Below are 27,809 nucleotides of genomic sequence, written 5' to 3'. Positions count from 1 at the left end.
TTCCTCCAACTCCCTGCCGATTTCAGCCATATACTATAATCTGCAGTGTCTGTGCTGCACATCAAAATGAGGAGCCACTGATCCATTCAGTGATTACACAAACAAACAGACAGGAAAATATCAGCAAACTGCAATGCGGTGCAAAAATGAGAAGTTTGTACAAATATTATAAAGCGGTAATATTGTGTGGAGTTAGTCAAGTGTGAGATGAGAAGATTGGGTGAGTTAAGTGAGTGGGGAGGTGATAGTGGGAGGAGGGTGGATAGGCCCTAATGGTAAAGAGTAGTTATAACGTCTTCTGCTATACCACATGGGACATTAGTCTGGATCTCTCAGCAACAGATGTAATGTTTAGCAGTTACAAAGCGGTAAACTAATAACTGTAGTAGCATTTGCTATGTTACTGTCTCTAGTCAGTTCTTCTTCAAACATATGAATTACACTGCAGGATTTATGTGAGTTTGTCTGTGTGCTAAACAAAGACAAGCAGCTTTGTGGATTTGTCTGCAGAAATTCTGTTGATGCAAGATGTTGTACAGCCTGCGTTTCACAATGAAGGCACTGCAAGATCTGCAGTGCAACTCGTGAGCGAATGTCTGCGTTCAGATAAGATAAGAGAAAGGTCATTCTTTGCACTAATATTTCATGCAGCACCAAGCACCACCTTTCTTTGCTAATCAATAACATAATTACTTTCATTGGTGGTCTTTAGGACATGGCAGTCTCCTATACTGCTCGATCCTCATTGGACAAACCATTGTTGACTTTTAGCTGATTGCCATGGGTAAAATGCATTCAAAATAAGATCTACCCTTTAAACAAAGGAGTTTCTAATAACAGGGAAAAGAATTCTGGTGATATTTTTTCTCCTCATAGACTAAATCATTCATTTAAATTTTAACGACACCCGTGCAAGGACCCACATCTGAACAACAACTGAGTGTTTGTGTCATTTTGAAAAGGAAAGACTTATGATTAAAGATGGCCCTTCCGAGATGCAGTCAATAATAATTACATTTTCTAATTTCCTTGATAATTTCCACTTATAAGCAGTTACCAAAATCCAAATCCTTTATGCTTAGATTTTTTTTCCTCATTTTAAATGACCTCTTAATTCATCAAACTATGTATGGGCACAAATCGGTTAGTTTTACTTTGAAAGGAGTCCCACAGTTCACACGTAATACCCTCCTTCTGGGCTGTTTGGAAAAGTTTAGCCCTGATTTTAAGTATGGCAGCTGCAGATATTGATCCTGACATGCCAAGTAGAAAAATGTGGATGACATGTGAGATGTATTCTTCTGTGAAGATACTTGCACCAGCTCATTGCAAGCTGTTACTCTCACTGAGAAGAGTAAGAGATGAGAGCTGGGCCGAGAGGGCCGGTAGCCTGAGGCACTAAGGCGTAAAGAGAGAGACCTCTCCTGAATACCTATTCATCACATCACCATTAGTGTGGCTAAAGCACTCAGCTCTGCTGCTCATACCATATAACAAGAAATACTGCATTAGATCCCATTTCATAGTTTGACATGACTATCACTGCTGCCTGATACACAGCAGTACTTCAACCTGCTTGCTTTTCTCACCTTGTTATGCAACGAGATACAGACATAGTTATCATGCAGCTCATCTACACACACACACACACACACACACACACACACACACACACACACACACACACACACACACATAAACTCAAAAGTAGACAAACAAGTGTGGACTCTAATCATCATGAGAGCAGGTTTTTATCAGAGCATGGCGCCTTTTTTTCCCTCCTCCAACAAAAATGCCACTCTACATCACATTCTTGTCGCATCTTGTCTGTCAACACTCATCCTGCTGCTTCCTGTGCCTCCCCCTCCCAAGCGACAGGATGCACATGTCATTGTTTTGTCATGGTCATGGCCGTATTGATTAAGCGATGTGAAGCTAATTAAAGACAATCTGCAAAAGAGTGTCGTTGCCAGTGAGGGGAATAAAATCACAATGACAAAGTGGTAGGCCTCTAATTATTATTCTCTTCTCGTTCAAGATGCGAGAGATAAAAACCCTGCAGACACAGTCGTAAGGCTCCCTCTGACTATTTCTCCTTCTGTCCCTGCTCACAATCTGAGTTTTCATTTTCAGTAACTCTACTCTGTCTTTCACTGTCTTTTCAGTTTCTCTCTCTCTCTTTCTATCACACACTCACTTACCAGCCATGCTGCCCTGCTCGGCTACTCCACTGGGCACTAATTCAAACTCAGTTCACATCCTTTCACTTTGTACTGATACTGCCCACCAACCCTGATCAACACAGCAGCTTTAGTTCACAGCATCTGTCCACAGTGTGTGTGCCTGTGTGGCAAAAACGTATGCATGCACACTATATGGTCTCGGTTATAGTGGATTAGCTTTTGGAACTACACTTTTTCCTACACACACACACACACACACACACACACGCACACACACACACACACACACACACACACACACACACAGAGTAGCTTTAATATAATTTAGATGCAATATGCATACGCATTTCCAAGAGTATTGCTAAGGGACAAGAGGGGGGAAAGGATGCTTTCTTTTCAGTACTTGAAGTACATTTTGTCCTTTGTGCAGGATATCTTCGTGTTTCTGAGACTGCCATTTTTTTTTTTTAAATAATAATAATAATAATAATGGATTGGATTTATATAGCGCTTTTCAAGGCACCCAAAGAAAAAGATGAAAACATTTTTGTTATGAAAAGTTGCTTTGCTCTAACAGGCTTATCTAAACCTGAGCTTTCTAATCTAGCATTGTGTTATCCATGACCCTACTTATTTCAGGACATTCAGCAGTGTCATGAAATAAACCAATGTCCTGTGCATATCATAGTTCTTGGTTAATATATATTCATGTGTTGGTTTTTAGCTGCATCATGGTCTCTACTTCCAGATGTTGCATTCACATCCAGTACTGCGCACTAATGTGTCCATGTATGTTTTATAGAGTTGGAGAAATCCTGGGGGTTTAGGCTCAGCTATCATAATGTAATGCAAGCTGGAGTTCCTTCCACTGGATCATCTTGTTATCGCCCCCTCTCCGGCATGTAGTGTCTTTATCAAAGGACCTTTCTACCTTGCTCACCGTGGGGCTGCAAAGAGCAGCATTGCCAGCCTGCTTGATATGCAGCAGTGTCTGGTCGCTGCTGGGCTCCCACGCCTCCCTGACTGGAGCCTTTAAGCCCTGGCGCAGTCAGAGAAAGTGAGTCTCCCTCATCAATGGCCCTACTGAGTGGCTGTGACAGTGCCACGTGGAAAACACATCGATTAAATGGTTCCTCTTGCCTTCTACTTCCTCCTCTACTGTGCTGTATAGCTCTCATCCTTCATTACCCAAAATGATCACCCTGCAATTGAGTTAGCTTTCAACATGGGAGGCAATACTGTCACAGTCACACATGGCGGCGAGCAGACGATTCGATGGAACAAAGGTAGCAGGGATCACGAGAAGTAGAAGCAGGAAGAGATGAAAAACTGAGGAGATGAAAGGGAAATGAGAGAGAAGACGAAGGATAGCACAGTTTGAGCAATTCAACCAACATTTACTCTGTCACTTGTTTATCACCCCTCATTTAGTGTCAGTTACTGCTACAGCTCTCTGCTTCATACGATGGATGTCAGCAATTAACTAGGACGTTGAAAAGGAAAACAAAATCCACGACTGAGAATCTGACGTGAAAACCAACCGCTTTTAAAAGAAACAAGTTTGTATGTTGCCTAACGATATGAGCGAGCAGGTAGAGGCACAATCTGTGACTGGTGTTTTTGAATGCACAACGCTCCTTGATGTGTTTCTTCCAATAAAAGTGAAGAAATGTAAAGAGCAACGTTCAAGTAGCAGCTTGCCCAATCTGCTCAGTCTTATGAAAGCTTTTGTATCAGAGCGGGAAGAGGAGCTCTAGGCGCAACAGCCATATTTATATTCCAATCTTCTACACAGAAACCCACATTGCCAGGCTCATAAAAGATTCATCGAGCAGGGGAAAGCAAGGTCGTACAGAGAGCTGGTCAGGAGGTGCCTACTGCAATGCAAAAAAATAAATAATTTTTTTTTAAAAAGAGCCGATTGGCACACACAAACCCACACTCACGTACACCCCAAAACACTGGGTCACTCCCATAGTGACTGTTACTAGGGCTACATGTGTTGTTATCCTTATTACAGGCAGCTGTGTGTTCAGCACTGACCAAATGATCAAGCACGTCTGTGCACTAATTAGCATCTGTCACTTAGACCATGCACTTCAGCAGCCTTAATAGCTTTAGCCACGTTTGTTTAAATCGATTCTGTGAATTGTCTGGCTCTTTGTCTACTGTGGATCCGATTGCTGACATGCTTGGAAACTAGAGCGCAAAGGCGAGAGAGAAAAGGAGACAAAGACAATGTGTATTTGCGAGAAGAAAGAGTGTGCGTAGAGGTGCATGTGTGTCTGTGCTGGGTGTTGTCAGAGAAATGTCACTCTTGCTTAGAGTCACAGACATAAACCTCTGGGAGTCCTGCACCCTCGAGCACACTCACACAGAAGGAAAGAGAGAAAGTGGGGTAGAGAATGCGATATAGGGATGATATTCATCCCACCAGTCAAGCCGATGCTTCTATACTCTGTCGACAGGAAGCATACAAATAACATCCTATGCGTTATATTAGCAGCCAGAATGTTTTGAGAAATTATTTATGCATGAGTCAAACATTGTAAATGCTATAGAAGAGAGATCAGGAGTCAAGGAGGGGGACATAATTTCAAAATATTTTTTAGGTCTCCTGTATGATTTTTTTTTTTTAATCATCCAGTTATTGCTGGTTAAATGTCAGGTTAACCAACCATTTATGTAGAAATGACAAAGCTAAGCTTTCTAATAGTGATTGCAATCTGTCCTCCAGTCAGACAGCTTGGTCCATGTGAATTCTAATGGTTGTTATACGACAGCAGGCTGCTGGATTTTCAACACGACAGAAAACAGCAATAGAGGTCATTTAGGGCCCACACATGCCTTGAGCAAATGTAGTGGACAGTTTGTGACTCGGAATGAGTAAGCGGTCATTTAAAGTGAAACTAAACTGTAATGTTCTATTTGATGCTGGCAAGCCCCTTTTCAAGTAATATTTAAATGTCTGCCAAGTGTGTTGAAGGTTTTACAAAACCTATTTTTTGGTTTGGCAATTGCAAAAGCAAACAAAACAAACACATAACCTATGTAAAAAGGTTATTCCATATGAAGAGGTATGGCCAAGCTTGTGCTAGCTCTACCTCTGGAGGCAATCATGACAGGGAGGCAGTATTAGTCTGAGAGTCAGGCCACTGACCTCACATGCTTCTCTACTCAGCAGTGCACCCGTTAACCAATTACCATGCAGACCACTGCCTGCCTGTGAGGCTCATCCAAGGCACCGCAGTAGTAAAATCAGCTACCCGTTTCACTTTGTCATTGAGACACACCTCAAATAAACTCCCCAGCATCATCAGAACCTAAGTCACCCAGGAGTGAGTTGCGAACAAAGTGATGAAGAGCAGGTAAATCATCATTAAGAACTCAAAAAGCACAATAACCTTCCTTTATCTGTCCCTGCACAGTACTACTTGATCTAAATATAACCGGCATCATTCACAGCTGTCCCAACTTTCAACTTTAATTTTACAACTCATTTGCTCATAGTGGGGTCATCTAATTGCTGGGGTTTTTTATTGTGGGGTCTTTACCTTACAATGGAAACTGAGTCAAACTGAATTTAAGTTTTTTTTAAAAAAAAAAAGTCTTACAGCAAAAAAAATAACCTCTTCAAGTCCTGATTTCCGTTCTTAGTCGTGAATCCATACAGTGTCGGTGCTTGTGAAGATTATTTGTCCCTGCAAACGCGATCACACACACATAAAAACGCCTTTGATGATTAAGCAGCAGGCTACATGAAAGCACATCAAACATTAAGATGAGGGAGTGAACAGTGGACAGCACAAAGGCTCGATAGCTCTCAGTGCATCAGCCCCTTTCTTAAGCAGTATCTCTTTTATAAAACAAATCTCTCACACAATGTGGTATCATTATCGTGCCCTAATTCAGGCCCTACCCTAATCAGTCATGACACAAGCACATACTACTCAATCTCTCCAAGCAGCAGTGAATCAGATATAACGCAACCTCATTATCTGTGGCTGATTGTGAAGCAGCACCTTTGTATATTGATGGGGAGCGCATGAAAGTGGATGCACAGAGGCTAATATAACCCTGCCTGCTCACTTACTCACCCACATCATGCTAAACATGATTGCTTCTGAGTCACAGGCAACACAGGTATTAGTTCACATAGGTAATTATGTGGTGTTTTATTCAAGAAACAGATGAAATTTACAGTAAACTTACATATTGTTGCCATGTAACGCAAAATATGTCTTTAAAACCACATTTTTTAGCAGTGAGTCAACTGACTCATCAGTTATGTGTAAGCTACACCAATACTATGTAATGCTCTTGGCGTATGAAGATATATCTTTGTTGCTGCTTGACCTTCTAATTACATGGGCTTGTGTGGTCATGCAGTGTTAATAATTCATTCAAGCTCTGGAGCTGTCTAGTCCAGCAAGGTGATTTTATCAGCTGTGTCTTTGCCTCTCGCTGGCAGATTTACACCCATGCTCCTGCAGCTTTTCATTTGTTTAATTCTCTAGTTGGAGGTTATGATGCGGCTTGGCAGAGCACACTCAGTCCAGCGTGCTACTTAGTGTCCTTCTTCCTGGAAAACATAGATTCACATCTCTATTCTTAGAACATTATCCAGCTACACGTCTGTTTTCTCAACATTTATATAAACCTTTGCCTAGTGGGTTCTCTGATAATAATGGCAGTGGGAGAATTTCTATAAAGAAATATTTCTGACATACAATTTTTTTCTCTTAGATTTCTACTGTAATAGGCTTTTGGTGTGGAGACGAGGATGAACATTTAACATGGCTCTGTCCCGTTCGTGTCTAGGGAAGGGTTTTTATTATGATCATGTAGCTTTGCTCTCATTCAGCTGGCACCAGGCAAAGCCATTTTTTTCCAAAGGGTCAATGCCAGGGTGGTGGATTATTTAAAACTGTCTCATGTGGACATTCGCCAACCAAGCTTTTTGTCCTGTCTGACTCTGAATGAACAAAGGTCTGTCCTTTTTGTCCTCACATGTAGAAGCACTGTAAACAGCTTTACATTAGGTCAGCTTACAGCATTATCGTTACTGTTTTTTGCACTTGTGTTACTAAAAGCATCTAGATTCTCTGACACTTATGCTGCATCGCTAAACTACTGTATAATTAGCTGAATGTAAATAAACGGAATGTTTGTGCCAAATGATGTTTTAAACAGCAGCCTGATTTACAAGTGCTTGTTCTGTTACACTGCTCGCCTTTCAGCTATAAATTGGCCCTGGCTGGGCAAGTTCCTCCTACAATCATGACACCAAACTAGAATGAGGAAACAAAATTTAACAAGGTCTTACAGGGTAGTATTTTCAAATTGGTTGTTTATCATGATCACTGGCGACAGAAGGGATCAAGAAAATTACTGAAGAATCTAGCCAATTGCTTACACAGGCTCCTGTCTCCCTCTTTGAGAACAACAAGGATTTCTCCCCCAATGCACTTTGTGTCTCAACGGCAAAACACCAAAGCAAGTGTTCATTTCCATCAGTCTCAACCACACTATTATCGGCAGGCTTCAAGGTGAGGAATCTTAAACCAATAAAGGCATTTCTCTGGCACTCACTCACTCGTCTGGGATAGAAGCGTTTGTATTTATTTATTTATTTATCAATTTATTTATTTTCCTTGCCCCCAAAGCCTAAGAGAGAAAGTACACGAACCAATCACTACGCCTTAACCAGTAATTGTGCCGCTCTAGAAAATGAAACAAATAAATCATTTGTTTAATTGGAACAAAATACACATTACATCCCCATCAGGCCCCTTGCATGCTTTTTAAAAGAGCTTGATTGTCGAGCAGGAATATAGTATTCTTCTCAAGTCTTTGATTGTAACATTAAAGTTATATCTATTGATGAAGAAGTCACCTTATTATTCATCTTTATTTCAATTCAATAATTCATTATTTTTAATGTATTACATTAGAGTAATTTTCCAAGCTGCAATACATTACACTCCCTATCTTGTTAATGATGAAACAAACAAAGTATACAATACATGCAGTATCACATATTGATGTAAATCCTAGCTCTTGATTGAGTTTACCTGCATTCTGTCATGCGTCACTTGGTGTGCACATTATAGCAAGACATCTGTGCCAAGGTCAAACAGGTGCCCATTTATATCAGTGGCACTAAGGACCCCTGGGCTTTATGGGCACTTAACAAACACACGCAGTGAACGAACAAGTGCATCTGTCTCATTAAAGCTGTCTAAATATTTCATAAAAGCCTGTGTTGAAACTGTGACTGAAGCTTACTGTGGATATGAGCTCTGCTGGAGTGTTATCCCCGTTGCAGTACATATGCAAGAATTCATCAATACTTTATGTTTGCAATGCAATCTTAAGACGATGGGTGGTGTCATATTTTCTTTCAAACCTTTCAATATTTAATGTAAACACTTACAACAAATTGTCCCCCAAAGGCAGCTACTATATAAACCCACTGAAGAAGAGGTTGAGATATAAAACTGTATCATCAGTTACGTTGTCAGGATCACATTTGCAAGTGTTTACCATTTATTGAAGTGCATCTGTGATGCCGTGTGAGTATTTGTTGAACAGAGAAAGTTGTGTAATTTACAAATTTCCTCCAATTTTGGCCAAATATTTTGGTTTGGATTAGAATATATCAGTTTTTACTCCATAATTAAGCATCAGGGAAGTTTATTCATGCTGGGGTTGTGCTTGAAAATAAATTAGAGTTTTGCACGTTGTTACCACTCTAGGAGTTACACACAGTTCTCCTCTAATACCAGCTGTGCTGTACATGATTTATTTTAAATCTACCAAACAGGTGTATGGCACATCTACTCATCTCCTATAAATTGAAAACGCACAACAGCTTTCCCTCCTTTTACAGGTCAATTGTAATTGTTTACTCGGCTGGTAAACATAAATGAGTGATGTATGGCTAATGCAAATGCAATGCGAAATATTAGTGAATCTGAACAGTTCCAACAATATACTGCATTTTACAATGATAATCGACAGCTAAATGGAGTAACAGGCTGTGCTCATGTTTGAGATGAAAAGTCCATTAGTTTAACAGTATACATTTACTGCAAATACCTAAAGAGCCATTCTGAAAAAGAAATGCAATCGAAGACAATGTAATAGAGAGCTGATGCAATTCTATTGTCCATGAGTGACGGCCATATTATTCACTGTTATTTTTCATACCATTTTAACGTCGAGTATTTCACTGACCTTGTAAATGCACATATATTCCGTGTCATTTGATCTTTGGTGTTATATCTGCAAGACCCTGAGGCCTCTAGATGGCCTTTGCCAAATGGTGATACTCACCTCCAACGTATAAGGAGGCGCTGTCTTCGGTGCTAAATTGACTCAGGCGCGACACAGCGCTGTCCACGGTCCTGAATATAGCTTGGTTTGTTATTAAAGGTATAAACAGCGCTGACCTACAAGGACCATTGGCTAGTTTGTGTGATCCTAGTAAATGTGGAGAATTGTAGCTGGCTTCTCTGTAGACGTTACACTTTCTAATCCATCTGAGTTATGCTCATCACTGCACGTATGTTGACCAGCTGAACCCCTGCAAGTTCAAATGCTCTTGCCTTGGCCGAAAGCTTTTCTGGGTCAAATGATTTACCGTCCTTCACTTTAATTTACAACTGTCACATCAAAGCTCGTCATTTTTCCAAACGGGCACGGCTTTTCTCGAGTGTCATACACGAGAGCACGCCACACAAGCAGGCACACATCCCCAGAAACTACAACCATTTGTTGGCGCTGGTTTGGTACAGTATAGTAATTACTCATGTCTTGCATTCACGGCCACAAATCACACTTCGTTGCGTGACGCTTAAACAGCGCAATATCTGATTCTCGGTGAGCCCCGGGACCCCTCTGTCACTGATGTAGAGGTTGATAGGAAGATCTGTAAACAACGACCTCCAGGGCATCAAAAGCATCAGAGCGCCGACAAATCAATTACTATACTGTCAGAGGAAGATGGTACTTTATGTATTCTTACCATTCCCTTAAGGCAGTGACCATAAATTGCATGACGATATTCTTTTTTTTAATGTGTAAGGGCTCTAGTTTACGTGGATATGCCATCGACTGTTACAGCCCTTCTTATTGTTATGCTTGAACTTTCTCTCTATGTTTCAGTAGCATGATAGATTGCAGACTGAACTGCGATATTTTCGGATTAATAGGTCTTCGCAGTCGTTTAACATATTTTACCTTCTTTGAAATTGCGATGTTGTTCCAATCAAAGCGTTGGTTCACAGGTATAATGTCAATTTTGAGATTCGTAAATAGGTCCTTCAGGAACTTTTGAGCAATGCTTATTCATCGTATACATGCGTCCTTACCTCACCGGGCATGACAGCTAACATCACAAGTAGGAACATGGCACTGAAGAGATGCATTCTTGTCGAAATGTTCGCGTCCCAGCCGACACCGGTTCCGGCAGCTGTTCCTCCGTGTTTTTTTTTTTAATCGTTACTGGGGCGGTTTCTTCACATACAGAGGGATTCCTTCAATGCTGTATCGGCTGTGCGCCACCAGCCTCATCACCGGGACGCAAGGCAGCCCTATGTGGTTCGGTAAAGCAACCAGTCGCGTGTCTTTTGTGGAGCATAGACAGTTTTGCGGGAAGCGAACGCTGAACCTCCTATCTCTGAGAAGGAGAGAAAGGAGGTGAGAGAGAGAAAGAGAGAGAGCGAAATAGAGCGCAAACTCCTGAGATGCTGTAATGAGTCAAAGTGAACAGACAGCGGTCCCCTCCGTCCTGCAAAATAACTGCGACTGAGCGCCAGGAGCTTGGGGGGTGGGGGACCAGAGGTTGGAAGGTGACTGCTGTGCTTGCAAGGTGCCGACACTAGGAGCAGCACGTCTACGTGCCACGAGTCCAGAGAACGAAGTACCACTCTTTGATGCAGCCGAGGTTGGCTGTGCACCTGTGTGTGTGTGTGTGTGTGTGTGTGTGTGTGTGTGTGTGTGTGTGTGTGTGTAATAGATAGATAGATAGATAGATAGATAGATAGATAGATAGATAGATAGATAGATAGATAGACAGATAGATAGGTCCTTAAGAATCCGACATTTAGCATTAATGTCTTCCTGCTCATTATGATTGATAGGTAGAAAGGCTGTTAGATCAACATTAATACCATCAATTCAGCTCTGACGTATATCCAATTACAACATGCCAAAACAAAGGGTTTCTCTTGGGTTTAGGAAAATGATAAAGATTATTATTGTTCCGATTACAATTAAAATAATGAATGCTCCAAGCTTTATCCACTCAATTATCTAAGAGATAATTATCTAAGAGATAATTGAGTGATTCTGCTGACATTCATTTAATACCTATTGTCCGAGCCAGCTGAATATAGAATGGGTGTGCACACAGCTTCTTTGGTGTGTGTTCATGTAAGCTGTGACAGGCTGTGTTTGTGGTGATGGTGATGCTTTCTTGGGTATAAAAAAAAAGTATATATTTCAGCCTCTGCTTCCATCTTGTCCTAACCTCTTAAGGATGTTCTGGCTTAAAAAGTCTTTGAGGTAAATGCAAAGTGTGTCATCTGTGGCTCTGGAATCTCTTGACTGACCAAAGACAGCTAAAGCTGCAAAGGCAGGACATGAAACGAAAGGTGTATTGCTACTGAATAAAACATGCCTGTTTATAATTTTCATTGTCAAATCCACACAATACGGCAGTGTTGTTGTGTTTCTTATTTATTTTTCTTCTAAGGACACAGTAGTTAATTCCATAAAACATTACTCTTGAAAACAAAACCCCGTGGCTGCAGTTCAAAGCTTTCCAAAGCTAGAATAGCATAGAATAGTTCAAATAAAGGATATCAACTGTGATGAGTTGTTTCTACTATCCCTTTTGCCCCTGTATGGTTCGCGAGAGGGTTGACTTTCTCCACCCCTGCTGCTGCCCTCAGTGACATAGTGCACACCCCTCTATTTTCCCAGCAGGAAAAACTACAAGGAGGTGAAATGAGTAGCTAGAGGAGGGCGAAAGGCAATGGTGATATCTGAGAAAGACAAACATAAGAATGCATGAAAGATTCCTTCTTCCAGTCATGCTCTTTTCACCAGTGTTATTGTATTTTAGTGTTTCATTCTGGATGCTGTCTTTGCTCATACATACAGTAAAGCATGAGAAGCTCAAGATTGCCATAGTGTGTAAAATTGGTGATAAGTCATTGGCCAGGGTGCCACTGTTATTACTGAGGAAATACTGTACACTCTACTAACAGACTCATCCCTTCTCCTGGTTGCTCTACTCCATCTCCATCCCCTGTCACACTTTGCAGTCCTGGGGCATTCGGAAAATTGTGGGACTGCTTCTTGGGTAAATGCAAACAAAGCATGACCCATTTGTCAAACAATTGCACTATTTTTCTCTTGTTATCCTCAAGTCAGGCCAAAAAGGCCAAGGGAAAGAAGAATGAGACCTCCAGAGCCACTATATGTCTTCTCAGGCAAGCAGGCATAATCTCTCTGTTTCTGTATAAGGCAGATGTAGCACTAAAACCATGATGATCCCAGGGTTACTCTCAGTGATGATCTTATTAGTTGACTGATTCAAGATTCGGGGATCAATTTGACTGTGATCATGGAATATAGAATTGTGTAAGTTAAGTACAAACTTCTTTCATACTACTGACAAAAAACAAATAGATATATTTACATGGATGAATAAATAATTATTAAGAAATGTCGTGATATTGTTGTGGTGAAGGAATAATGTATTCTCACAGCCTGAGGAGAATACAGGCTGTGATAAAAGTTTGGTGGTATGACAGATAGCTCTATATTGCTTGCCAGATATTGTTTATAGCATCCTTTAGGCTTTGCTCAGACACCTCACATAACCAGAATAGCTGATTTAGCCATTTTTAGTTTTCATAAAAAGAACTATGTGATCAGCATCACAGGTTTCTGTGATATTGATTGCCATGAACCTAAAGCTGTTGACCTACTCTCCCTCATCTTCATGGAGGGAAATGTGTCTTTACCTTCTTTGTTCTATAAAACCAGCAGTCAGCTCCTTAGTTTTGTTTACTGAACAGTCGATTGATCTGGTGTTGTATCTGTAAGAGTAGAGTTCTCTCCTTATTTGGACAGTGCGGTTTTACTTCTATAGTATGAATTTGGGGTGGTGAATACACAACTGTAGGGAGCTTCAATGCTGAGAAGATTTGATTTGCGATCTCAACTGTCCAGTATCCACGCCCAGGGAGGTTAATTTGTCAGTCAGTTTCATGGGGAATTTCTATTTAGGTGTTGTTATTTTCCAGACAGTATGAAGACAGGGAGGAGGGCATTCAACATGGCATCCTCTGTGGATGCAATGCAAACTGGTAGGAAGCTGTCTTTGATGTACTGGCGAACCAGCTTATCAAAACATTTCATCAGAATAAAGTTGATTGGTTGTGTGAATGCATTTCATGCTTTGTGGTTCAAGCTAGGATTACCTGAGGTGCTTTTCTCCGAGTTAGTGTGTGCATTGCTAAAATATTTGCAATAATGGAACACACTCAAAGTGGCCTAAGGACTATATTTAACAACCATGGCATCTTGGTGCTTAGGTGTATGTGTGTGCAAGTACGAGTTTGCACGAGTGTGTCTGACTGCCTGCAGGCATCTTGCTTGTCAAAGCATTCTTAAGCATTAAAACACAGCTGTGCAGATGGGGCCATTTATATTGAGCCACCGTTGCCAAGCCTATTATTATATAGATTTTCAATTTCCAAGACTTGACTCTCTTAAAACAATTGGAAAGCAAGAAGAATATTAAGAATACTCTGAGAATGAACTGTGGTATAGAAGCGCTAGAGAAAGAATAACTACGCTTTGTTTGTGGTTCTAGTAAATCTAAGACAGGTGCATGGACCCAGGGAGTGACTAAATTGCAGAGCGCAGCACAGGCATACACAGACAGTCTAATTGGATTGTGTGACGTTGGAGTACATGAGTGGCTCCATCCATCTAGAAAACATTGGAGTCTGTCCCATAACAGAGCTTGTGGTTTTCATTGATCTTTGTAATGTTACTGCTGCTGCTACTGCAGCTGAGTTATTATGCAGTAGAACTGAAAGATCATGTGCTCCTTCAAAGTATCCAGATCTTTAGTCTATATATAGTATGTTCAGCTGGCATGTGGGAAAGTGTAGAGTTTATGGAGTTCTTAGTATCTGGCTTAGAATGTATGAGCAGACATTAATAACAATGTAAGATACTTCACTACAACATCAGCTTGTTGATAATAGTACAAATAGTGTAACCCTGGCATTCCAGAAAACATAACACAGATATCTAACAACAAAAAAGCAAAGTGCACAGCTTCCTAGAGCATGCATCTCACATTCATACTACCTAATGAATCTCTAATGCCTAAACAGCATGAAACATCTTATTCAGCAGTCCCAAAAGTACAGTGTCTTTGTGCAACCGAAGACTGCCACTGCTAACACTCAGCTGCCTGCTGAGTTTTCCTTTTCACTTCACTAGTGGAAAATCGTTGTTAATCTGACTTTGAAATTTTCAAATATCTAGTTCCAGAAGTCTAGGCTTGGTGAAAAGGGCAACGTGAAGTCATAAAATCTATTATCCTGATGTTTAAAGATTAATAATACAACAATGACAGCTTATTAAATCTCATCTTTCTCTCATATCCTGATAAACCTAGGAGAGAGCCTGGGTTTATCAGGATATGTCAAATAATATAAGGAGAAACACGTAAATGATGGTAAAGTTAAAGCAGTCAGTAGGACAGAAGGTTAAGAATGCAATGTGCCCGACGCAATTCTCGGCTGAGTGCCCAAAGGGAGAGGTGTGAAACCTTCAGTGTCTGCCTGAAGATAGAATTTAACATGGCTTTTCACACTCATCTTAAGCTGCTTCACTTCACTACCTGATCATAACCAAGGCAACGAAGACAAGGACAGCTCAGGTTCAGTTGGATTTTTTGCAAAGAGGCCTTGCCATTCTTCCTGTCTGCGCCTCGCCATAAATCAGCAAACATCATCAATCACCATCTAGAAGAACTGTATGGCAGTGTGCTCATGTTGCAGAATCAAAACGGCGAGTTGCTGCCCAGCACAGACTCACAGCAACATAACAAATGAGAGGAGACGCTGGCTGACCTATCAAACATAGAAAGGGATTGTTTGCCAAGAGTTCCATCCTTAAGTAAAGCTATGTACACGCACAATCTTCCTATTGTTTTATCTTGTACTATCCTTTTTGTTGTTCATTGTTTCATTGACAAGTCTTCCTCTGTTTTGCTCTGCTTTTCTCTCCCAGAGTGAATAGTAGTGAGATGCTCCCTGAGTTGTTCTGTTGCCTGTATTTGTGCTTAATTGGATGAAAAGATGATGCATAATGCGGGAGGAAAGAAACATGAGAGAACCAAAGTCCATGTCGCCTGTGGCAATAGAAACCAGCAGCTATTTGTTGTTGACATTTTTCTCTGCTGTTTTTTTTTCTGCTCCATTGAAACTGTGGCAGCTTCCTGTTTTTTCATGCATTTAGGGTTTTTTCTCCCTTTGCAGCCTGTCTTGGCGGTAAAGTTCCCAAGCATCACAAGATTTCACTCTCCACTGCCACACTCTCAAGGGTGAGCATGTGTTTGTGTGCGTGGAGCTTGTACACTGCGATATGGTGATCTCTGATGTACTACCGAAGGGGAGCTTTGATGTGGGTCTATCTAAAAAAGAGTACAGTCAGGTTCTCTCCATTAGGGACAGAAAGAATGATGTTTACTTCATTGCAAATAACCCGCAGCAGCCAGCGCACATCTTCACTTCCATAAGTGTGAAGCAGGAAATGTGTACAAGTGAACTTGAAAGAAAGAAGATATGAAAATTGCATGCACATTTCTTTTGAGCTGTACTGTTCTTCTGATCAGTACTTAGGAGGGGTAACAATAAGCTCCTCCACCAATAAGTGGTCAGGGCTTTGTGCTCATTTTTAAAGTAGCTCCAGCTAGTATAAATCCTTCAGTGCCCATTTTTATTACTCATTTGCCACTGTACTCTATTTTCCAACATCCACTGTACTCTATTTTCCAGCATCCATTAAGACCCAAATATGTGCCTCAAGTCCAAGGATGTGTGTCCTTTTCTACTGCATTTTTACGATTTTCTTGTACATTATTTTCAAAATATGAGGCAGAGATAGAGATTGAGAGGGAGAGAGGAAGAGATAAAGACCTAGACATTAGTAGGATAGAAAAATGGTTTTACATAATTAAGCAGATAGAAGTGATTACAGCAGCTTATCCACAGAGCACGAACTGCGCACATTCAGCCTCATTATGATGTCAAAGACTCCAAACTGTCGCTGATGACTTAATTACAGTTTCACAGTGGTGCAAATGTTGTAGAGCCATTGTGGCGATTCACAAACCTTTCTCCTGAATGCAATCATCAGAGAAATCAGAGACGGCGCTTATATTCCACTCTATTTTTTGTAATCTTTTTCCTTCTTTTTGCTTTTCTCCTCCCACTGATATGTTTTATCATCTGATTCTGCTACATTTATGGTGAAAAATATAGAAATGAAGGGGATGGAAAGGTTCACTTTTTCCCTTCTGCTTGCATCACTAGGGCTCCTTGCAGTCCTCTGAGTGGTAGTTGTGGGCTGAAGTTGTCCCTCCAGCTTTTGCACTGCTTTGCCAAGCTCCATAGAGGAAGGCCGACAGGCAGCTGAGTGTGGATTCAGCACTTCTCCGGAGTTAGTTTCTAAAGCCAGTCACAGGGGTTCTTATTCTCCAGTCTGCTTCTGCAATATTGAATAAGTGAAGTGCCTGAAGCGTGGAACTGGACACAGCCGAGAGGCAAGATGCAGATTTGATTAATCATTATATTGCAGGGGAACACTGTGCAGAAACGACATGTAGAATATATACACTGGTAGAATGGATGGTATAGAACCAGAGCAAAGGATATCTTATATCTGCTACAATTGCTTATCTTTCCATTCTGCAGTTTTAAATGCCCACATATGTATATAGTCCTTGAGCGCGTACATTGCATATCACACCTGTACGTACATACAGTCACACACACATCCTCAAGCACACACATACAGATATAAAACACATAGTCCCGTGCTCCTTCCCCTGAAGGCCTTCATTAGATAAAAGGAAAACAGCTCTTTCCAGAGCTGCAGTGCAATTATTCAGTGTAGTCAAGCATGTCTCTGTGTGACAAAGCAAATTGCTTTTTCGGTTTGCTGTTCCTGATACAGATAGGGCTTTCAAAATCTGAGGGGAAGACTCGCGCCACTGCTCTCGATGCTGCAAGAGATACCGACAGTTATTTACCCCACTGTGTGTGCTCGTGTTTACAGATGACTTTATACATGCCTGTGTGCCACCTATTTGCGTGGAGATAGCAGTGTTTTGCGCTACATAGTGATGTGTGACAAATATCCTTACTGCATTTCACTGAAATCCACCTTGATTGATAGAGGTTTTGAGTGATATGGTCTGTTATAATCTGTGCAAAATAACTTCAGGCCCTGCACACTCCTTTGATAACATAAGATAAAACAGAGAGGCACCTGCTTTTTTCTGCTATGTAATAATAATAATAATAATAAACTTTATTTATAAAGCACACTTAAAAACCAAGGGTATGCCAAGGTGCTTAACAAGTAAAATAGAGTATAGGAGGAGGATAATAGAAATAGGACCAAAGCAAGTACTAAATATGCAAACAGATAACTGTCACTAATACATAGGAAGCAACAGGTACAGAGCAAACAAGAATTTAAATGAGCATAGAAGTGCATGATATAAAATCATAAAAGAAATATTAACTAGAGGGAAAGGCAAGATTAAATAAGTGGGTTTTTAATCGTGATTTGAACAGTGCAATGGAATCAGATGCGCGGAGGTCGAGAGGAAGGGTGTTCCACAGTACCGGGGCAGCCAGAGCAAACGCACGGTCACCCCGGGACTTCGGTCGAGATCTGGGTTGGGTCAGAAGTAGTTGAGTGGCAGATCTGAGTGTTCTAGCAGGAGTATGTGGTTTGAGAAGTTCACTAAGATAACTTGGCGCTAATTTATTAATAGTTTTGAAAGTAAGGAGTAATATTTTAAATTGAATACGGTACTTTATGGGCAGCCAATGCAGGCTAGCTAGGACAGGGGTAATATGGCAAAATTTCCTGGTACCAGTCAAAAGGCGGGCTGCTGCATTTTGGACTGTTTGCAGTTTAAGAAGAAGAGAAGAGGGAAGACCATAGTACAAGGAGTTACAATAATCCAACCTGGAGGTCACAAAAGCGTGAATAAGCTTCTCCAGGTCCTCATGCGGAATATAATGCCTAGCCTGAGTAGTTCAGCATGCTCAGTACATTAAGGCTTATGTCCATAAACTTTGTAGCTGCAGTCTGTTTAATTTCAGTTTTAAAGAATAGACTTATAATGAGTTTCACTGACGAACTATAGTTCATACATAAAATATAATACGACTGAGTCGACAAGTTCTACCTTGAGTCTACAAGCCATTAAATTGTTGCTGAATCTAGTAGGTTTAGGAGCATGTTACAGTTGGCCCTGGGGATCCTTGTGGTGAAGGCAATAGTTGAGGCACTTTGCATGAAAGTAGCCTGAAAAAAATACATGACCACTTCCTCGAGCCTGGCAGATGATTATCCTTCCCTTCATGTTAGGGTGAGCGAGAGAGCTGTTCATGGCCACTGACTCTTTATTTATCTTATCCCTGCACCTTCCAGTAGGGTCCCAATCAATAACCTGGAACCTGAAGCGAGAGAGAGAGAGAGAGAGGGAGACAGAGGACAAGTCATCTGAAGAGAGGCAGAGAGAGGGAACAAGGACAGAGCAAAGCGTGGAGATTTATTTCTGCTGCCCGGTGGTTTGTGACCACACACAGGGAGACAAATGCATATGGGAAGCTTCAGGAATCTCCCCTGCAATTATGGAGACTGTCAATTGATTTTGTAGTGGTTTTCATCTCTGTACAATATTGACTAGCTGTATTTTATTCAGAGGTAATTTTAGTATATAATGAGACTTGCAAATAGGAAAACAGAACAATGAAAGTTTGGCATTTATTTGGAGGATTAATTATTGTTTTTGTCCAATAATCTTTTACAAAGACGTGTTAGATGGGAAGTCTTCATAGTGTGTTACTGTGGTGCTCAGTGTGTCTGTGAGAGGAGGAAAGGGCAGGTTAACCCCTTATGGCTCAGAAGGAGGTATTGATTATCATCTGCTCGCCTTTCACCATGTGACCAGGAAAACGCTTGAAACAACACGACATGTTCAAACAATAGTGATTATTGTTGCTGGCCAGCCTGTTGCCATAGGAACAGGTTGTTGTAATGCTGCCAAGTTGCATATAAGGGACGGGGTGAGGGAGGAGACCATCTTTCAGGCTGTGAATGCACACAGCTCAGACAAGGAGGGCTTGGAGGTTACGTCAGTATTAACATAGGATGAGAGACACATAGAAAAAGAGTCTCGAAGTCTGCTGAGGAAGATGTTACACACTTTGGAAAGCAAAGCAAAAGAAAGAAATTTGGCATGAAAATGGAGCTAGAAGAGGAGGATTTCATCCACTGGTTCCACAGAGCTTTGGCTGCTCACTATAAGCAGTCTGAAGAGCCCTGCATGGGCACTTCAAAATACTCATGATTTATGCCCATCAGTGCTGTCCATATGTGCCTGGAATATCTGATCAATTCTACTGATGTAGCTCCACGCCTGCTGGGTGGGGGAGGGATAGACGGATGGAGGGAGGCAGGAAGAGAGAGGGAGAGAAGGTTGAAAATGGTGGAAAGGGAAGTACACATAGAAAAGAACAGGACAGGATGAAAGAAATAACAAAGGAAGTGCAACAGTGAGAGAGAAAAGAAGCTTGGGCTCACATGCACATACTGACATTTGACTTAGAGATGCTAAAAAGAGGCTAAGAAATGGGAAGAGAGTGAGTGAATGCAGGGGAGATAGAGAAAGAGTGAATGTGAATGGTGTTAGACCCAGTGGAACCCCCTGACCAGTCTAATTACACCCTATTTTCTTCAGAAATAGTTGGGTTTATTGTGAGTCAGTCTTCTGGGACCAGAACCAGTTCCTCATTTTCTCTGAGATTCAATTCCACTCCATCCTCCTCTGTCTTTTACATATAAAACACTTTCTTCAATTATCCCTCTGACGTTCATATCTGTATTATTTGACGTCTTTGCCTATTCAGAGTGACTGCTCATTTCGCCCCACTCTTGTGTGACTAGAATCAATCCCAGGCTCATTCCAAGATGTGCGGACAGAGTGAGCGTGTGTGTGTATGTGTGTGTGTGTTGGTGTGTTCATACACCCTCTATCTAGCTGTGTGTTGAGTTTGATTGAAGATAAGACACAGAGCAAGATTGGAGAAAAAGACAGACCAGGGGAGGCAGTGAGGGGTGGAGGTGAGGGCGGATATAATTTAAAAGGAAAGTGCAAATGAGTGTTTTTGTGTGTGTATGTGCACGTGCATGGAAGAGTTAGGCCAAGGAAGTAAGTGTGCTGGAGTGTGTGTTTGGTGTAATGAAGGTGTTTCCAGCTTATCCTTGCCCTGCTCTCTCCCTTGTGTAGGACAGCATGGTTTATTTGAGATCAAATGAGGCTACAATTACACGGTGGATGCCTTTCTCTCTCAATCGATTACAAACAAAAGGAGCATTCCATCAGAGTATTTTAACTTGGCATACAGCTGCATGCATGGTCATCTATAGCTTACTCCCTTATTGTTCCTCAGCTTTGAATCTTTGGGCTGTAAGAATACAGAGAAAGTGATTTTAAAATGTTTTCCATCTAAATAGATGTTTAGTATAAAACTGAAATTGGACTAAGCAGTCTTTTGCAGTTTCTCTCTCACGGAAAGCAGGTACTAATTACTCAAAAGATCTAAAGAAGTGTTCAGCAGATACATTATTTGATCAGAAATTGAATATTAATGTATATGCAACTTAGTTTCTGTACTGTTTTGTGTGTACTAAGCATAAACATGAGACATTTGGACAAAGAAAAGAATTAGTCATGAAAGTAGAGTAACGTAGTATGTGTCACAAATAACCTTTCAAAGTAAATTAATTTATTCTATCATTGATGCATGATTATTAGAACTGAGTGAAAGCATCATGATGGCCAGGTAAGAGTGATTCTCAACACAAAATGCACACTAGTGTAAGAAAATATTCACAGCTCTTATAAAAAACTTGATTGTGTTATAAAAATGTAAATGAATAAAATTCTTATTTCCCCTGGTGAATGGTATTCAGCCATTCACCAGGGGAAATGTCAAAGTAAAAACATAATTTTAGATATCTTTGCTAATTAATAATCAAGAGCACCTAAGCGAGTCTAACCGAGACAAAATGAATGATTTGGCCACAATTAATCCTGAATAAGGCAGTTATATTTGCCCTCAAATTTTCTACTACAAGAAAACTATTAAAGAAAATCTTTTTAAAGTTTATGATTTGGTTCCTTCTGAATGGGAAAAAGTGGCTTTTTATTATTTTATAACTAGGTTAAAACACAGCAACTGATCAGTCGCAAAGTTGGTCCTGGCTCAACACAGTAACGCAGAGATATCAGATGTGCTCCTAGAATCAAAGAGCACTCAATAATTATGAGAGGGGAGCAGTTTTAAAACCAGCATGGCTGGAGGTGGCCAGAGAGATGACCAAGAATCCACTGATCTCTCTTAAAGGACTTCATAAATACCATCCACTTCAGTAAACCAGGCCTTTAAACCTAGGGCAGGGATAGCTCAGTAGGTAGAGTGGTTGCCCCATGATCGGAAGGTCGGGGGTTCGATTCCCCTTAACCGCTACCCTGAGGTACCCCTGAGCAAGGTACCGTCCCTACACACTGCTCCCCGGGCGCCCAATGGCTGCCCACTGCTTCACTGAGTGAATGGGTTAAATGCAGAGAGCAATTTCCCCACGGGGCTCAATAAAGTACAATAATGTACACTTTCTTTATGACAAAGCAGAAAGAAGCCACCCTGAGTTGAAAGCATATGACAAACCGCTGGAAGTTCCTAAAACAAACTCAGAGAGCATGGAGAGAAATATTCTTTGGTCTAGCCAGTTAGAAACTGATCTTTTAGAGCACTGCTAATAACATTACATTACCTTAATAAAGGAGAATAAATGTAGAAAAATACAAAAATGTCCTTGAAGAAAACTTGCTCCAGAGTGTACATAACCTGAAAACACAGCTACAACATACAGATAAAGTAATACTTTAGTGACTTTAGGGACAAATCTCTAACTTTTGGTAATTAACCAAGCCACAGTTCACATTAAAACCCCATTGAACATCTGTGGACAGTTTATAGATGGTTCTATTCTTGTCTGAAAAGCTCGGCATGATCCGTTAAAGATGAATGTGATTAATACGCATTTGTAAAGCCAGCTGAGTCTCTGGGAAGCTTTAAGTGCTGCAAAATGAATTTCCACTAAATTAAAGATCTGAATACTTAAAGCTGAGATTCTAGCTTTTGAAATTTAATTTTAGGGTAGAACAGTTGCGCAGTTGTTAGCACTGTAGCTTCACCACAAGACAGTCCTGGACTTGAATCTGGTCAACTGGGGTCATGCTTTGTGGAGTTTGCGTGTTCTCCCTGCATGAATTCTCCCTACATTTGCTGGCTATCACCCATGATCTAACCATGTGCATGCTAGGTTAATGGGTTATTGTAAATTGGCTATAGGTGTGAACAGTTATCTGTCTCTTTGTTAGTGCTGTGATAGACTGGAGACCTTTCCAGAGGGTAACTCAACTTTACACACCATGACAGCTAGGCTGCAGCCCACCCCGTTACCCTCAAGTGGATCAGTATAAAAATGTCATTATTTTGTGGTTCTAGGTTATTGAGTGTAGACTAATTGTAATATTCAAAACTTTTCAAATATTATATTATTATAGTATATCTAGTTATATTGCAACACAGTGTATGAAATGTGAATGAATCTAAACAATTATGAAACATAATGCCCAATCCAGATGTTTTCATTGCCAGATAATCTCTGTTATTTCTGTGCAGTTCTGCCAAAATGTCTGTAGCCTACATTAGTTTACCTGTTACATTATGATTGTCTTAGCTCTTGTGATTTTGTCCTTTATCCGCCTGTCTGTTCTTTGAAAAAACCTGTTTTTGAACATGGTTCTAAGTAGACTGTAACTGCCAAGTCCTTTGAAAGCATTTGAGTCCAGCGTGTGTCCTGTTGCCAGTTACTGTGAGCATAGCTATCCAAATGAAAGAGAGAGCAACATGTACACCATTGAAGTTCTCTCTCTCGGCACATCTGAGATTTAATGCTAGTGGCATTTGATGGCTGAAAAATATGTATTGACTTCTTTTATTTTCTTTTATAATCATTCACTTAATGAGCACTGTGTTTGAAGCTTTCACTAAACTGTTTTTTGTGATGTGTTTGTCTGAGGTTTCAGCAGGAATTGGCACCCCTTACATATTACTGACATCTTTTCATTTGATCATACAATCTAGTCAATAATGCTTTAACTGAATTTCACAACTATTATGCATAGTCAGTTTTGTTTTTGTTCTTTTTAGAGCTCTAATACTGATTAGATAATACATTTCCAGTACTCCATGGCCCATATTTTTCTAAATGACAGATTATTTGTAGTTGTAATTTCTTTTCACCTTTCTACCAGGACAGGTAGCATTTCATGCTTGTTGAGTTTAATTGTCTTAGCTGACAGTGCCAATAAAATAAGTTCAAAACAGGGATCAGTGCACTGAAATCAACACATTTCACACCATATTTGTTTTTCACACATCAAGCATCAGCTCAGTCAAGCTTCAAACATACGCCACGTATTACACAAAGTTATGCAATGGCTGAGTAAACAACTGACTTCCACACAAACAATAATTCCATGATTTCCACTATAAACCCTCAGAGCTCACAGAGTGTGAAAGCAAGCCATGCATATCTAAGATCAAAGACTACACTATTATACATGCACAAATTAGTTTATAAGAATGGTTGAGATACAAAAGCTTGAATTAGGGCCAGGAATGAAATGGTGACAGGGGCTTAAGTGACTGGGTGAATAGAGACGGGTGAATAATGGGCTTGGAAGTACTCTGGAAGTGAGACCGTGTGGGTGGGGTGGTGCTCATTGAGTAATGATGTCATCATTCAGCTATAGCTCCTGTACAATAAGAGGAGGAACTAGCATTTTGGGTGAATGGATGGTTTCTGGGAACTAATATAATTACAAAAGCTGCAGCACACGGACACCTCCACACATATATAGATAGGGGTGGAATTAGGGCAGTGGATGTTAATATTTATTTTATATTTCTAATAATTTTGTCATGCTTAATAAATAACTTCAGCATTCACTTCTGTGTCACTGAGGTCTCAGGGCCTTTTGCTATCTTTGATTGTAGTAATGAATGTTAAGCGAACATCCAGAGACAGGAACTCTGATTTAAGACTGTGTCTTATTTAGCTGTTTTGCTATTTACTTTTTGATAGATAGAAAGTTAGTAGTAAGGCTTTTGACAGATTTTTGCCTTCTGGCTTTGTCCGAACAGAGAAACAATATCAGCAGCTGCCCTCTGCATTTCTTTTTCCCACCAAGTAAGCTAAAGAAACTGTGAGGAAAGAAGAAAAAGAAACTTTCTTTTAAAAGTGTTCATTTTTTATGTCTTGACAGCTTTCAGAAATGGGATATGTTGTTTTAAAAGAAGAAAATGAAAAAGCTTACTTAACTTTTGACATGCCATGTAATATATCACATAATGCTTTCAGTATCCTCCTGGGTTTGCCTTCTGATTTCAAGGAGCTCCAGTTTCAGACTGAATTATTTGGAAGAACAGCATGTCACCATTAGAAATGTAATGAAACATGAATGTATGTCCAATATCTAGGTCACCTTTCTTTGGAATTTTTACTTTAAGTTGTTAAAATGAAAGAGACAGACTCTGGAGGTAGCACACAATTCCTCATAACAACAGCATAAAAAGTACTGAATGTCACTTGTTCTGCCTTAGCTGTTATCTTTTGTGCCTTTTGCACTCTGGACCTCATTCAGAATTTACATCTAGAAGGTTTTTCCATATTCAGCAAGGGTCTTGCCCCAGTGGGAGTGGTAGGTGCATACAGGTAATAGCACACGGTGCTCATGCTGTCAGAGGGAAAGGCATGATTGGCCTCCACTCGACAGCAGGCACAAGGGATCCAGATGAAGGGGATATGAACTGTGTGGATGTCTGTGTGGTGCTCATGTTGTTCACCAAATCCCCATAGGATTGCACATATGTGTGTGTATTTTCATATTGGTGTGTTTATGTGCAAATGTGTGTGTAAACATAGAGGAAGGGCTGCTTTTCCAGTCTGCTGGCTGACAGACAGTCTCTTGGTTAATGAGCAGCTGTCGGCCATCACTATTCATGAGCCCTGTCACTCACCTCCTCTCTCAGCGCACCAGCACCTGAAACCCTGAAACCCCTAGTCTCTCATTAGTACTGCAGCAGCAAAGAAACACATCAAAAGTCTCTATATCACAAGGATACATTCAGTCTACATCATGACTGTAATACTTGTACTTGCACATAAAAAAGAAGATATACCGTACGCAGAGCATAAATGAAGCCTGGATCTTCATTAGAATTCAAATTGAAGCATTGTGCATTAGAAGAGTAGGTTTATTCAGGAGGCAATGAATTCAATCAAAACATCATTGCATTTTCATCAGATGCTGAAACAAGCAGACATTTGAGACTTACTGTAACTAGAAACCTCTGTTTGGTGTGCCCTGGAGGAAATGAATAGAGAGCTGGGGGTTTAACTAAAGACCTCTGTCTGTGCTCCATTCATACGAGAAAAAGTGAAAGAAAGCGAAACACCAGCATGAGTTTTTTATTTGAACATTGGCCTGTTTGCTATGTCTTTGTCAGCTATATCCCAGAGAAACAGGTCAGGACTTATCAGTAACAAAGACAGGAACCTTTATCTATGTGTAATGAAATAAAAAATAACCTAATGTTTGAGGGGTTGAATTTACAGAAGACTTTGTCGAAAAGCTGGAATTCTTCATGGATTTCTTTAGATTGCAAAGTGTAATTTATAACAGACACTGATTCTGTCACCAAAAAAAGAAATGCTATTCATTATCAACTTTTCCTGGATGCTTTTGCACCAAAGAATTCCCACTGTAGCAACCAAAGCCAACAACACACTCCATTCGTATGCACAGTAAAGACACCATGGGGCTTTTAAGCGTTAGTGTTCGATTATGTAGCGAAAAGAGGGAATCAGAGTAAGTGAGTAAGACAGACGGGTAAAAAAAACAGTGCCTGGAAGAAGATTAATTCCCAATTGTAGTCTGAGAATATTGCTTCATGTCTCCAGTTAGTTCTAAATTATTAAAGAGCGACAAAGTCAGGCCCAATTGTACTCATTACTGTTAAACACATGAAAGCATAATTCAAATGCTGTCAGTTGCGCTGTCAAGCCAGGAGCAAATGATGCAGTTTATCTTTCTAGAAAGAGTATTGATTACTTGGACTTATCCATTTAGGTAGTATAAATATAAGCTGGTATAAATATATAGATTACATTCCACTGGCAGGTTTATACAACCAACAGGGAAAATGTTATTTCCTACCATTGAATGGCGTCTAGCACCCGCACACTTCAAGCAGAGTATTTTGTCTTTGCAGTTCACTTCTGCTTTGCAAGATTTATGAAAAGTGTCCAGGTGCCCATGAAATGCTGCCACTTCTGATTCTCTCTGATAGAATAACAACCTTGTTAGTGCCACTACTGATGCATTGATCACTCAGTGAGTGAAGTGAAGACAGAGGGAAAGGAGGGGGAAAGATGGAAGGGGTGTGACTGAGTAAGAGGTGGAGGATTTCTTTGCATTCAGGTCCACAGACAGGAGACAGGACTCACTGAGGTGAATGGAAACAATTTGTTTCCCTCGCTTTTCAACTGAAGTCTGAGCCAATGTGTTCTCAGAGCTGAATCATTCGGTCTCTGTCTTTCCTTTTCGCTCTTTTGCTCACAGCCTTGTCTGAGTTATGGCAAAAAATCATTTTGTATTGAGCGATGGGGTAATGCTGCTACCACTCTCTCACTTACTCTTGCTCACTAACAAGTCAGAAGCACACATGCATGTGAAACATAGCTGAATACAAGCCCCCTCTGATTATTCCTCATGTCTTTCTGATCAGGGCTAAGTTTGTTCATTAACACTGTCTGCCTTGAATTTATGAACATCTGTTCATGTTCAAATTGCTCTGAGTAATTCATCCAACTCTTGCCTGTCTAGTGAATGACTACCACTCTCTTTTTCTCCCATCTTTCTGATTTTCTGCATTGCTCTACCTCTCATTCTGTCTTTCACCCAATCTGGTAAGTAAGACACACTGATTACTTTGGCTGTCAGGAAAGACCAGCAAAAAAAGTTGTCTTCCTTTTACTTAGGACTAAGTTAACTTAAGTGAGGCTGGCATGGCGGTAGCAGTGCTTGCGGATTTAGCCGTGGTGGTGCTGAGAGTTGCAGCAGACGGAAAATTACGAATAGGATGTGTG

At 40.6% G+C, this 27,809-nt stretch overlaps 1 protein-coding gene across 1 annotated transcript in view; it reads right to left on the bottom strand.

Moving 5' to 3' along the window:
* Nucleotides 1–10,984, bottom strand: part of olfm2a (olfactomedin 2a) — a 40,746-nt gene extending 29,762 nt beyond the window's left edge. The window contains exon 1 of the mRNA XM_085271566.1: nucleotides 10,559–10,984. Coding sequence (XP_085127692.1) covers nucleotides 10,559–10,615 — 57 coding nt within the window. The 5' untranslated portion in view covers nucleotides 10,616–10,984. The remainder of the gene's footprint in view (nucleotides 1–10,558) is intronic.
* Nucleotides 10,985–27,809: the final 16,825 nt, after the last annotated feature.

The sequence above is a fragment of the Mchenga conophoros genome, linkage group LG4 (genome assembly GCF_057382185.1).
Source record: "Mchenga conophoros isolate Kocher_MC1m ecotype Shallow Benthic linkage group LG4, M_conophoros_male_GT1.1, whole genome shotgun sequence".
NCBI classification, from domain to species: domain Eukaryota; kingdom Metazoa; phylum Chordata; class Actinopteri; order Cichliformes; family Cichlidae; genus Mchenga; species Mchenga conophoros.
The sequence above is the reverse complement of the archived record's forward strand: the minus strand, read 5'-3'. Positions and strand labels throughout refer to the sequence as shown.